The sequence below is a fragment of the Hemiscyllium ocellatum genome, chromosome 9 (assembly GCF_020745735.1).
Source record: "Hemiscyllium ocellatum isolate sHemOce1 chromosome 9, sHemOce1.pat.X.cur, whole genome shotgun sequence".
NCBI lineage: Eukaryota > Metazoa > Chordata > Chondrichthyes > Orectolobiformes > Hemiscylliidae > Hemiscyllium > Hemiscyllium ocellatum.
In genome coordinates, this window is record NC_083409.1 from 63,963,833 (window position 1) to 63,977,890 (window position 14,058).

General features: G+C 40.3%; 1 protein-coding gene across 1 annotated transcript in view; it reads right to left on the reverse strand.

Moving 5' to 3' along the window:
- The window catches only part of dab1a (DAB adaptor protein 1a), a 360,206-nt gene that overhangs the window by 169,006 nt on the left and 177,142 nt on the right, over positions 1–14,058 (reverse strand). Inside the window, exon 4 of the mRNA XM_060829579.1 lies at positions 6,626–6,724. Coding sequence (XP_060685562.1) covers positions 6,626–6,724 — 99 coding nt within the window. The remainder of the gene's footprint in view (positions 1–6,625; positions 6,725–14,058) is intronic.

Sequence of the window (14,058 nt, forward strand, 5' to 3'; positions counted from 1 at the left end):
TATTCCACCTCAGACTAACAAAGCTACTTCACCACCCTTCCCTTCCTTACTATCCTTTCAAATAGTCACAACTCCCCGAATACTTTGTTTTTATCTTTGATCTCCTTGTAACCATGTCTTCTTAATTGCTGAAAGTTCATACCCATTAACCTCTATCTGTGCTATTAATTTACTTATTTTGCTCCAAATATTATGCACATTTAAGAACCATTAATTTTATCGTATTGCTTTTTTTGTCTCTTTGATCCTCTTTTCCACTGTTTTTTGGTGCTTGTACATTGTCTCTTCCTGCCCCACTCTGGTTATTATCAAAATAGTTACCCTGCAATGCATCTATTTCTTTTTGGTTTATATGCCTACTTAAACGCCCTCATCCCAAACCCTCAGTCACACAATTGGTTTTACTTGTGCTTTTAAAGTCTTTCATATGTAGCCACTAACTGATGAATTGAACTGAATTGAATTGAACTGAATTGAATTGAATTGAACTGAATTGAATTGAATTGAATTTATTGTCACGTGTACCAAGGCACGGTGAAAAGCTTTGCCTTGCGAGCAATACAGGCATATCACATAGATAGGTAACTTAGATAAGTAAATAATAGGTAAACAGTGGCAAAAACAAAAACACAGGTACAGGCAAATGTCAAGAGTTTGAAAGCCCATTCAGTATTCTAACATCAGTAGAGTAGAAGCTGTTATGAAACTGGCCGGTGTGTGTGTGTTCAGGCTTCTGTACCTTCTCCCCAATGGTAGAGGCTGTAGAAAAACATTGCCAGGGTGGGATGAATTTTGAGAATGCTGGCATCCTTTCCTTGACAGCGGGCCTGGTAGATGGATTCGATGGATGGAAGGTTAGCTTTTGTGATTGTCCGGGCTGAGTTCACCACTCTCTGTAACCATCTCTGATCTTGAATGGTACAGTTGCCATACCAGGTAGTGATACATCCAGAAAGAATGCTCTCGATGGCACACCTAAAAATGATGGCAAGGGTATTCGCCATTATGCCAAATTTCCTCAGCTGCCTGAGGAAAAAGCGATGTTGTTGGACCTTTGTAACCAGTGCATAGACATGAAGAGTCCAAGAAAGCTTGTTGTGGAAGATCACTCCCAGGAGCTTGACACTCGCCACTTGTTCCACCTCTGTGCTGTTAATGTGTAGGGAGCATGAGTAACATCCCGCCTAAAGTTAATAATGGGTTCATTGGTTTTGCTGGCATTGAGAGTTAGGTTGTTCTCAATGCACTATTTTTTCAGGTCTTCCACCTCCCATCTGTAGTCTGTTTCGTTGCCATCTGAGGTTCAACCAACTATGGTGGTGTCATCAGCGAACTTGTAAATGGCATTAGTCTGGTATTTGGCGACGTAGTCATGGGTATACAGTGGATGTAGCAGGGGGCTGAGTATGCAACCTGGTGGGGGGGGGTGGGGGGGCAATGTTAAATGTTCGTGAGGATGAAATATTATCCCCAATCTTCACTGACTGTGGCCTGTGGGTCAGGAAACTGAGGATCCAGTTGCAGAGAATGGGGTTTAATCTGAGATCACTAAGTTTAGTAATCAGTCTCGAATCAGTATGTAGGCTGAACTGTAGTCAATGAGTAGGATTCTTACATAGCTGTTCTTGGTGTCAAGATGTTCTATGGAGGAGTGAAAGACAAGTCATATAGTATCTGACATGGATCTGTTGGTCCAAAGTGCAGTGGGTCAAGAGTAGTGGGGAAGCTAGAGTTGATTAATGTCATGACTAGCCTTTCAAAGCACTTCATGATCAGCAACATTAGGGCCACTGGGCGGTAGGCACTGAGACGGAGGAGAAACTGAGGACTGCAGATGCTGGAGATCAGAGTTGTGACGGTAGTGCTGGAAAAGCACAGCAGGTCAGGCAGCATCCGAGGAGCAGAGAATCAATATTTCGGCATAAACCCTCATCAGGAATCCTGATGCTGCATGAGCCTTCTTCGGCACAGGGATGATGTTGCCCCTCTTGAAACAGGCAGGGACAGTGGCCTGCTGTGGGGAGAGGTTGAAGATGTCCGAGAAGACTTCTGCCAGTTGGTCTGCACATGCTCTGAGTACACGGCCTGGTACTCCATCTGGTCCCATCACTTTCCTTTGATTCACATGAAGGAAAATTGATCTGATCTCTGATGCAGTGACTGTTGGAATAGGTTTATCAGGACTTGTCGGAATAGGTGTTACCTCACTGCTGAAACTCTGCTCAAAGCGAGCATAGAAGATGCTGAGATGATCTATGAGGGATGTGTCATCATCTGCTATGTTGCACTGTCTCTTCTTAGAACCTGTGATGTCATTCAGTTCTTGTTATAGTCACCAGGTGTCTATCTGAGTCTCTAGTTTGGATTGGTATTGGTCCTTGGCTGTCTTAATGGCTTTGCGAAGGTCGTACTTGGATTCCTTATATTTGAGTTGGACTTCTGATCTGAAGGCCTCATGTGTGGTTTTTAGCAGGTTCTGTATGTCCTGATTCATCCAGGGTTTCCTGTTGGGGAACACCCAGTTTGACTTCCTCGGTATGCAGTCCTCCACACATTTGCTGATAAAGTCTGTGACGGTGGTGGCATACTCGTCCAAGGTACCTACAGGCTGTATGAACATGGCACAATCAGCTGATTCTAGACAGCACCAGAGTTGATCGTCTGCCTCCTCCAACCAGCACTGGACCTGGATCTGCGAGGGAGTCTCCTGCTTGAACTTTTGCCTGTAAGCCTGGAGAAGAAACACGGCATTGTGTCAAGAGTTCCTGAAATGAGGACGGGGGATGGGGCGGCAGGCATCTTTCACAATGGTGTAGCAGTGCTCTAAAATGTTCGGGCCCCTGGTGGGGCAGGTAATGTTCTGGTGATACCTGGGCAACACCTTCCTTCAATTGGCTTGATTGAAGTCACCAGTTACAATAAACAGGGCCTGTTCCATCTCCAGGGTGTTGTGATGGAGTACAGCACATCCAGAGCTATCTCAACCTTTGATTGTGGCAGTATGTACGCAGCAGTTTGTATAGCAGTGGTAAATTCCCATGGTAGATAGAAGGGCGGCATTTGATGGTGAGGAGTTCAAGCTTTGGGGAGCAATGGTTGCTCAGGGTTGCAATGTCTGTGCACTACGAGTTGTTAATTAAAAAGCAACTCCCTCCACCCTTTATCTTACCAGAGGACGTTGTATGGTCCATACAAGATAGAAAACCGTTAGCTTGAAGTGCACAGTATGGAATGGATGGGTTGAGCCGGGTTTCTGTGAAGCAGAGTGCGCAGCAGTCCTGCAGTTCATGCTGGAAGCTGAGTTGTGATCTGGGTTTGTCCATCTTATTCTCCAGAGATTGTACATTTGCTAGGAGTAAGCTAGGAAGGGGAGTGGGGTCTTGAAACCGCATAGTCTCAGTCTTATTAACAGGCCAGCATGCGTACCCCGCTTCCTCGTAGGTTTCTTCCAGTTAAGTGATCCTTCCCAGGACTCTGTGGAGCAGGTAAGTTGTAGTTTAGTGTATTTTTGTAAATACACTAACTGTTGAAATGAGATTGAAGCAAAATATTAGGAATCCTAAGATAAACATCCATCACTTTGTGCTTTGCCTTGTGCAGCTAACAATCCATTTTTCTGCTGAAAGACCAGAGAATATTTGTGTTTTTCTACTGCAAATTCTGACAACATTCCAGTAATAGAGCTTGGGCTCCAGAACTTGCTGCTGCTTTTGCCAAGCTATTCCTGTACAGTGACAATGCTGGCATCTATCTGACAATATGGAAAATTGCCCAGGTATAACCTGTATACAAAATGCAGGACAACGTAAACCCAGCCAATTACTGCCCCATCAGAATACTCTTGATCATCAGTAAAGTGATGGAAAGTGCCATCAATAGTGCTATGAAGCAGCACCTGCTCAGCAATAAGCTGTTCAGTGATGCACAGTTTAGGTTCCATCAGGGCCACTCAGTTACTGATCTCATTACAGCCTTGGTTCAAACTGAATTCCAGTGGGAAGAGGGGAGTGAGAGGTTGTTACATCAAGGCTGCATTCAACAGAATGTAGCATTATGGAGCCTTATCAAAACTGATATCAATGGGAATCAGGGAGCAAACTCTCCAGTAGTTGGAGTCATATCCGGCACATAGGAAGATGGTTGTGATTGTTGGAGGTCAGTCATGTCAGCACCATGACATTTCTGCAGGAGTTTCTCAAGGTGGTGTCCAAGGCCCAATATCTTCAGCTGCTTTATCCATGTCCTTCCTCCATCAAAAGTCAGAAGTGGGGATGTGTAATCATCGGTGGACAATGTTCAGTACCATTCTCAAATCCTCAGATACTGAAGCAGTATATGGTCAAATACAACAAGATCTGAGTAATATTGAGGCTTGGGCTGACAATTGACAAGTAATATTTGCACTGCCCAGATGGTAGGCAATGACCATCTCCAAAAGAGACAACCTAACCACTGCCACTTGACATTCAATGATATTACCATCCCTGGGAGTTTCCATTGATTAGAAACTCAACTCCGCTTGCATATAAGTACAGTACTACATGGTCAGAGGCTAGGAATATTGTAATTAATATTTCAGCTCAAACAACACTCAGGAATCTTGATACCATCCAGAACAAAGCAGCCTGCTTGACTAACACCCTATCTAGAAACATCCATTCCCTCCACCACCAATGCTCAGAGCAGCAGTATATATGAAGATGGACTGCACAGATCCACCTAAGATCCTTAGACAGTATCTTCCAAACCCACATATGCAAGGACAAGGGCATCAGATACATGGGAAAGCCACAACCTGCAAGTTCCCCTCTAAGCCATTCAGTATCCTGACTTGGAAATATATCACTGTTCCTTCACTGTCACTGGGTCAAAATCATGGAATTCCCTCCCTAACGACATTGTGGGTCTACTTCAGCAAATAACTGCATCAATTCAAGAAGAAAATTCTAAAATACTTTGTTAAGGGTAACTAGTGATGGGCAAGAACTGCTGGCCATGCAGTGACAAACTCATGTTACATGATTTTAAAGAAAATGATTTTATTACTGATTTATCTTCCTATACAAGTATAACTTTTACACACTTCTAATAAGAATGTCTTTAATGACCAGCCACAATACCTTAGTAAAAGATGATTTTAATGATCCATATTTATTTCAAATGTGTCAATGTTAACATGAAACAACAAATAAATTATGTATATATAAACTTGCCCAGGTCAGTGATTCTCAAGAATACCAACCTTCAGTAACGTCAAACTAAGTTAATAAATGTGGTCCATTAGCAGAAAGAGCAAGTGGCAAATAGAATACTAATTCTCTAAAATTGGACAATATTTAGGAAATTTCTCTCTCTAAAGCTAATTATTTTCTCTGTCCTGACATTGCATCAAAATTAGTGCATAAAAACAGTTGATGACACGTATTGATCTGGTGAGCAAAATTTTAATATCAACAGAGAGCCACAGAGATGTATGGCACGGAAACAAACCCTTCAGTCCAACTCATGCATGCCAACCAGAGTTCCTAACCTAATCTAGTCCCATTTACCAGCACTTGGTGCATATTGCTCTAAACCCTTCCTAATCATATACCCACCCAGATTCCTTGTAAATGCTGTAATTGTACCAACCTCCACCACTTCCTCTGGCAGCTCATTCCATACATACACTACCCTCTGCAAGGACAAGTTGCCCCTCAGGTCCCTTTTAAATTTTTTCCCTCTTACCTTAAACCTATGCCCTCTAGTTCTGGACTCACCCATCCCAGGGAAAAGACTTTGTCCCTCATGATTTTATAAACTGCAACCTTGGCTGATTAGCTGACTCAATACTGGTCTGTGTCACTCAGTACAACTATGAGTGGTATATTGATCTATTGTGCCATTGTAAAGTATTTGCAATTTCCTAAATACAACTTTACATGTTCTCCTTCTTGAGAGGATAACATACGCATCAGATATCAGACATCACAACATTTAATTTGAGCACAGGATACTCAGTTTGCTTCGTCACTCCAGAAGTGAGACATCTTTTAAAGGTTATATTTGTTTTTGAATTGTGTCATGCATATCTATTCAGTTCAATTGGATTCATATATTCCTTTGGTCCAATTATATTGCAACATGTCTGTAAAAATAGTTAGTTTTGCATATCACATCAACATTACATTTGAGGATTGAAGTGAAATGAACAAACTACTTATTACATCTGAAAACAGCAAAAACCATAGGTTGTCTTGCACAATTTTGGTTTTGCAGATGTGGCAGCCTAATATCAGAATTTTTAAACTTAAATGAATTGTTGAGCCTTTGGTTCACAGAGTATAAATGCAAAATGTAAAGCTTTTTCTAAAATGCATGGATTCAGCAATAAATCCCAGAGATACAGGTTTCACATTGTTGTAAACAGCCATGTCTAATTTTTAAAAATCTTGTTGATATCCTGTCATGTTGATTTCAGCCCATTATCACATTTGATGGTAATGACTATTTCAGGATTAATAAAATGGAATGAAATCTTTCCCAAATGAGCTTCAGACTCAATTTATCCTCACCTACTGAAGAATCTGAGATCTGCAAGCCAGGAATATTTTTTATACAAGTACCCTGTTGTATGGTGACTTACTCCTGTCTTTTCATCAAAGATTTTTATTCCTCCAAATGAAATGGTCAGAAAGATTCTCTGTTTATGTTCCCCTTTTGACCGTGCTGCAGCTGCAATTCCCTGTAGGAGATAAAACAACATAAAATAAGTGGCAGTAAGAAAACACAACATTCAACCAAGCAGTTCTTGTGTTTCTGGCTTGCTAAGCACTGAAGTTCAAAATCACTAGTGAATTGTTTCTCATGCTGTTCAATTGTGTTGAATTTGTGGGGAGGTGACACTTAGAACTTAGAATCCCTACAGTGTGGAATCAGGCCATTTGGTGCAACAAGTGCACACCAACCCTCCAAAGAGTAACCCACCCAGGCCCATTCTCCTACCCTATCACTCTACATTTACCTTTAACTAATTAACCTAACCTACACATCCCTGAACAATATGGGCAAATTAGCATGACCAATTCACCTAACTGTACATCTTTGAATTGTGGAAGGGAACCAGAGTACCTGGAGGAAACCTATGCAGACATGGGGAGAATGTGCAAACTCCACACACGGTCGCCCAAGGCTGGAATCAAACCTGGGTCCCTGGTGCTGTGAGGCAGCAGTGTTAACCACTGAGTCATTGTCTATCCCTGGACTATTAATTCAGAGACCCAAGTAATATTCTGGGGACCTAGGTTCAAATATGGAACTGAATTCAATAAAAAACAACCTGGAATTAAGAATCTAATGATGACCATGAATACATTGTTGATTGTCAGGAACAAAAAAACTATCTGCTTCACTAATGTCCTTGAGGGAAGGAAACTGTCATCCTTACCTGGTCTGGCCTACATGTGACTCCAGAACCACAGCAATGTGGTTGACTCCTAACTAGCCTCTAGGCAACTGGGAATGGGCAATAAATGCTGGCCTAGCCAGCGACATTCTCATTCAATGAATGACTTAAAAAAAGATAGTTTGGAAGTGGCACACAAAATCTGGTGAAGGAAGTTGCAGAACATTGCATTTGGGAAACAGCACAAGACTGTTTCAAAGAGGTAATCTCACATCATTTTACCATTATACTGCCTCAGAAGAGAAATTACTCACAGTTTATAAAGCTGTACTTTTGATGCCATTATGTTATGGACTAGGCTAAACCACTCAAATCATTCTTAAGCAGACAACCCAGACCATAACTTTTCAATTTGTTTTGGTAAGTGTACAGTGAAAATTATCCAGAATATGTTCGCGAGGTTGACTACCAGGTTTAAAACAGATAAATAATTTATTCACAAAATTACACAATGAAACATGAAGAACAGAATAAAGAACCCCTACAGAACTCAGTCTATTCAAACTAGACTTTAGTTAGCTGTTCCGAATATAAACAATAGCCCAATAAGCAAACCCCTGTAAAAACCAATACAAATGGAACACATGCTTAAAGGTTGAAGTTAGGAGAGAGAGAGAGAGAGAGAGAGAGAGAGAGAGGTTTCCACACAGCTCACTGTTGAACTCTCAACCAGTACTGGACTGAGCTAAACTGCTCAGATCAACTAGAGGGCTGACCACTCCTCTTTCTTTCTACAGGCCACTTCTAAAACATGGCCACTTTAGCCTGAAGTCTCATCTGTTTACGTATAAACAAAAAGGCCTCTCAATACCCTTTAATCTCTGTACCAAACCAGACTAATTGGAGTCCAGCTTGGTTAATTATCCCTCTGAAAAAAGTCAAAGATAGAATATCGTTGAGCCAAGGAACAGCTTTTAGAAAAAAAAGGACTAGCTTTGTGACAATTAGTATACAGCCATGTTATATCACAGCAAAGAAAACAAAAACATCTGACCATACCCTTCAGAAATATTCCAAAAGTGCTTCATATACACTGACCTACTTTGAAGACTAAGGTTGTTACAAAAATAGAGAACAATGATGCTGACAAGATCCCAAAGGGAAGATGAATACCAGTTAATCAGTTTTGTTATACTGTTTGAGAGGAAAAATAAGTCAGAAAGCAGTTAAACTCTGTTCTCCTCATGCAAGTGAGCAGTGGAACTACATACAGTAGACCACCCCCCCACCCCCCCACCCCCAACCCATATCCGCAGGGGATAAGTCCCAAGACCTACCACGGGAGTCTGAAACTGTAGATGATAACAAACCCGTTTATTTAAATGGGAAAATTACTTTCTCGATAGCCCCATTGTCCCTGGTTCTGGAAGGGTCCCTATAATATGTTCGGGCTGCAGTAAACCGCTGGTAATTGAAACCATGTAAAATGATTCCACGGATATGGGGGTTGTCCTGTATATGCACTATATCTGTAGCAGATCCATGAGAAATGGGCAACTGGGTTAACAATCATTTCTGATAATACTGTTGTCTTTAGTACTGCCCCATGTATCAGCTTACATTGTGTATTCAAGGTTTAAGGCTTTAGACTACAATTTTCTAAATATTTGGCAGGAGGCCTATCAATTGTGTGGGATTTGCAAAGGTTTAATCCTCGGTGTCTGTGCATGCATCAAGAATCTTTGCTTTCATGAAAAGTCAGATCTACATGTGGGCCAACAAAGAAGTTTACAAACAAAATTGTGACAAACAGCAATTCCATTTCATTTTAATAGATTATTTCTTTGTAGTAATAACAATACAATGCTGTTGTTCCATGTCACAATTTAAGAATTTTTAGAATGTTTGTGTCATTTTCCTGACCTTCTATCACATACCCTGAAGACATGAGCAGCTATTGAGATTGTACATGCACCCAGGGTAAATAAGAAAAGGTCACAGTATCTGTCAAACCAGTCTGAGAATAATGAATTGACTTATGGCAATTGGTCAAAAGGCAGTTATGATACTGTAATATTGTGTGTTATGTGTTTAATGGCTTTTGTGTTGGGATGAAATTCATGACAACCACAACAAATTCTAGATGAATGTAACACTGTTAAATGGTCAATTCTTCTATCATCTGTTTAGATCCTGTCTTGCAGCTACTGCAAGTAACCTCTGCAAATCAGGAGCAATCACCCAGCTTTCACTTGTTAGAAAAAAATAACATTGTGCTGATTAATTTATGCAGCAGTTAATTAAGCCATCCATTTTCTCCTTTATTATATTAAGGCTAAGATCTTTCAAGTGTTTTTTTTTGTTCATTTTTGAGGACATTGCTGGCCAGTCCAGCATTTACTGCCCATCCCTAATTGCCCCGAGGGCAGTTAAGAACTGTCCACATTGTTGTGAATCTGGGGTCACATGGATACTAGACCAGGTAAGGACAACAGTTTCCTTCCCTAAAAGACAATAGTGAACCAGTTGGGTTTTTCCAATGATTGAAAATCAGTTTCTTTATTATCATGAGATTCTTGATTCCAGATTTTTTAAATTGAATTCAAATTCCACTATCTGACATGATAATACCATTAGGCCAATGCCTCTCCATGAATCACTATACAGCAGTGTTTCATTTGCAGCTGGATTCTTTATTTTTGGGAGAAATGTAGAAAAATGACTGCTAATTAAAAATAAGCATTGAAGTCGAACCATTGTAGACCTGACAGGAATTATTTTTGAACAACAGTTGCAAGATGTCAATTTTGTTTTCTGTTTGCACTGTCCCCAGTAAAGAAACTGGTGGTATGTTCTGCTTTCATAAAATATGCCAGTTCCCCTCAGGCTGTGTCTGGCGCTGTATAAGAACACTTGCAAAGGATCACTGGGGCCTAATGGGAGGACAAAATGGCAAGAATTTTCCACTGCTGTACTGCACGATTCTGCGTCTCATTAAATTGAATGGGTCAAACAGAAAGCCCCAGATAATATGACTAAACTTGAAGGAAACAAATTTCCCTCAATATCCTTGTGTTAAAATCATATGATCATGTCAGTATAAAGTGGCATGAATGAAAACTGATCAATGCCATTCCAATTGTTTCAAATATCTTGGCCAAAACATTGGATCACACCCAAATTGGGTGCAATCTCAGAGCAACATGTATGTCAGGTGCTTTTCAAACAATTAAGCAAGCTAGTAGGAGGCCAAAGGCAAATTGAGCTGTCAGTCTTATTTATGTTTTACAGGTTCACTGTGGACAGCAGTTGTCTAAGATAAGGTCAGGCTTTTGTGCTATCGTTCAAAGATAAGAAAGATCTAATGGAAGCAGAATAAGAAGATAAAACAATGCAATAAAAGTGTGTGTCTATTAATTAGCATGACATTCACCTTGATATTCAGGCAAATGGAACACATAAACAGTGAATGTGTATTAGAAAGGTGAGTCTGAAATACTGTAAACATCAAAAAACTAGGGTGAAAAAGATAGCATCATAAACACCAAACTTTAAAACAGAATTACTGTACAAGAAGTGTATTGTTAGAACGGGGTTGGGGTGTGGTGGGAGTGTGGTGTGGATGTGTCAGCTGAATTCCTTTCAACTTCTCCAGTTGCAGCTGACTGAAGCAAAGTTGTTCTTAAACTTCTCTCTTAATACTAATCTCTATCATAACAGCATGAGGCTGATGCAAGGTTTTCTCAAGTGAAGGAAAGACCAATTTTGTAACCTGCTGATTCAAGATAAATATTGAAGATATAATGGCAAAATATACACAGCATGTATACAAAGTTAAAAAGGGATTGTGTCCAGTATCAAAGGAATATGAATGGAATAGACAGTTTAAAGATCATTCTGTTGAACTGAAATATACATTTTATTTTATCTGAGACAGTTGTTTAGTTGGTGGTTTGGATCATAAGCAGCTGGCTTATTTTAGTTATTCTTAGAGTTTTAGATGTTCTGATTTTTAAAATAATTAATGTTCTTGTTACAATGTGTCATTTTTTTTGACAGACAGATAGAAACACTGTTTAAGAACATAGGGACAGGGGTATTCAGCCAGTTGAGCCTAATCCATCATTTAAATTGACCACGACTGATGTAACACTTCAAAACCTAATATTTACAATATACAAATATCCCTACAACACTTTACACCCTTGATAATTAACATTTATCAGTCTCTGCTTTAAATATATTCAAATAACAAGCTTTCCTAGCCCTCTGGGTTAGAGAATTTCCAAGATTCACCACGTTCTGAATGAAGAAATTTCTCATCTTGTCCGAAATGGCACCTTTCTCATTTTTACGCTCCTCAACCAGGAGAATCATTTTATCTACATGTACCTTGACTACTCCTTTAAGTATTTTGTGGGTTTCAATGAGATCATCTCATTCTTGGAAACTCTGCAGAATACAGGCCCAGTTAATCCAATCACTCTCCATAAGCAAGTCCAGCGATCCCACTGTTGCACTCCTTCACTGGCAATTATACTTTTCCTGAGGTACAGTATAACCAAGCTCCTGTACAATTGATCCTTGCAGTTTTCTGTCTGTTAGCCAATTCTTAATCCCCACCCCCAATCCTGAAGAAGGGTTATACCTGAAAAGTTGACTTCTCCACCTCCTGATGCTGCCTGGTTTGCTGTGTTCTTCTAACCTCCTGCTTGTCTACCTTGGATTCCAGCATCTGCAGTTTCTTTTCTCTCTAACTCTTAATCCATGTCAGCATATTAGCTCCTATTCCCTCATGTTTGTTAGACTTTATCAAAAGCCATCTGAAAATATTGCAATAGCCCTTTATCAATTTTGTTAGTAATATCCTCAAAACGTTTCAGCAACTTTATCAAACATGGCTATTAACTTGCAGATCTATATTGACTATGCCCAATCAGATCTATTGTATCCAAGTGTTCACTCATCGACTGAGAGACAATAAGGCATAGGAGCAGAATTAGGCCATTTGGCCCATTACAGCTGCTCTACAGATAGATTCAAGCATTTTCAAGCAACTGATGGAAGACTGATGGGAGTATGATTTCATTTTATTTCACTTGTTTCTTTCCTAAATAGTGTTGTGACATTTGCTAGCTTCCAATCTGCAGGAATCATTCTAGAGTGAATGGAATTTTGGTGATGATGATATGGATCCATAAGACTGAAAGATATATGATCAGAATTAAGCCATTTGGCCCATTGAATCTGCTCCGCCATCAGTCATGGCTGATATATTTCTCAATCTCATTCTCCTGTATTCTTCTTGTAATCTTGATCACCAATGGACTATCTTTATAGCTAATTTCAAGTCATAGAGATGTACAGCACAGAAACAGACCCTTCTGTCCAACCTGCCCATGCCAACCAGATATCCTAACCTAATCTAGTCCCATTTGCTAGCACTTGGCCCATATCCCCCTAAACACTTCCTATTCATATATTCAACCAGATGCCTTTTAAATGTTGTAATTGTAGCAGCCTCCACCACTTCCTCTGGCATCTCATTCTATACAAACACCACTCTTTGCATGAAAAAGTTGCCCGTTAGGTTTCTTTTAAATCTTTTCCCTCTCACCCTAAACCTATGTATTCAATTTCTTCTCTTCCACCCCACGGAAAGGACCTTGTTTATTTACCTTATCCATGCTCCTTAAGATTTTATAAACCTTTATAAGGTCACCCCTCAGCCTCCAACATTCCAGATAAAATGTAGCCCCAGCCTATTCAGCCTCTCCCTGTAGCTCAAATCCTCCAACCCTGGCAACATTTGTAAATGCCCTGGTAAATCTTATCTGAACCCTTTCAAATTTCACAATATTGTTCTGATAGGAGGAAGACCAGAACTGCAAACAATATTCCAAAGGTGACCTAAGCAAGATCCTATTCAGTCACAATATGACCGCACAACCCCTATAGTCAATGCTCCGTCCAAGAAAGGAAGCAATAAAATGCCTTCTTCACTATCCTAATACCAGTGACTCCACTTTGAAGGAGCTATAAACCTGCACTCCAAGGCATCTTTGTTCAGCAACACTCTCCCGGACCTTACCATTAAGTGTATATGTCCTGCTAATGATTTGCTTTTCCAAAATGCAGTACCTCACATTTATCCAAATTCAACTCCATCTGCCACTCCTCATTGGCCCATCTCATCAAGATCTTGTTGTACTCTGATGTAACCTACTTTGGTGTCCACTACACCTCCGATTTTGGTGTCATCAGTAAATGTATTAACTATGCCTCCTATATACACATCCAAATCATTCATATAAATGATGAAAGCAGTGGACCCAGCACCTATCCTTGTGGCACACAACTGGTCACAGACCTCAGGTCTGAAAGGCAACCATCCTCTATTTTCTACCTTCAAGCCAGTTTTGTATCCAAATTGCTAGTTCTCCCTGTATTCCATGAGATCTAACCTTGCTAGCCAGTCTACCATGATGAACCTTGTTGAACGCTTTACTAAAGTCCATATAGATCATGTCCACTACTCTGCCCTCGTTAATCCTGTACGTTATTTCTTCAAAAAACTCAATCAAGTTCGTGAGATATGATTTCCCATACACAAAGCCATATTGACTACCCCTTGCCTTTCCAAATACGTGTAAATCATGTCCCTCAGGATTGCC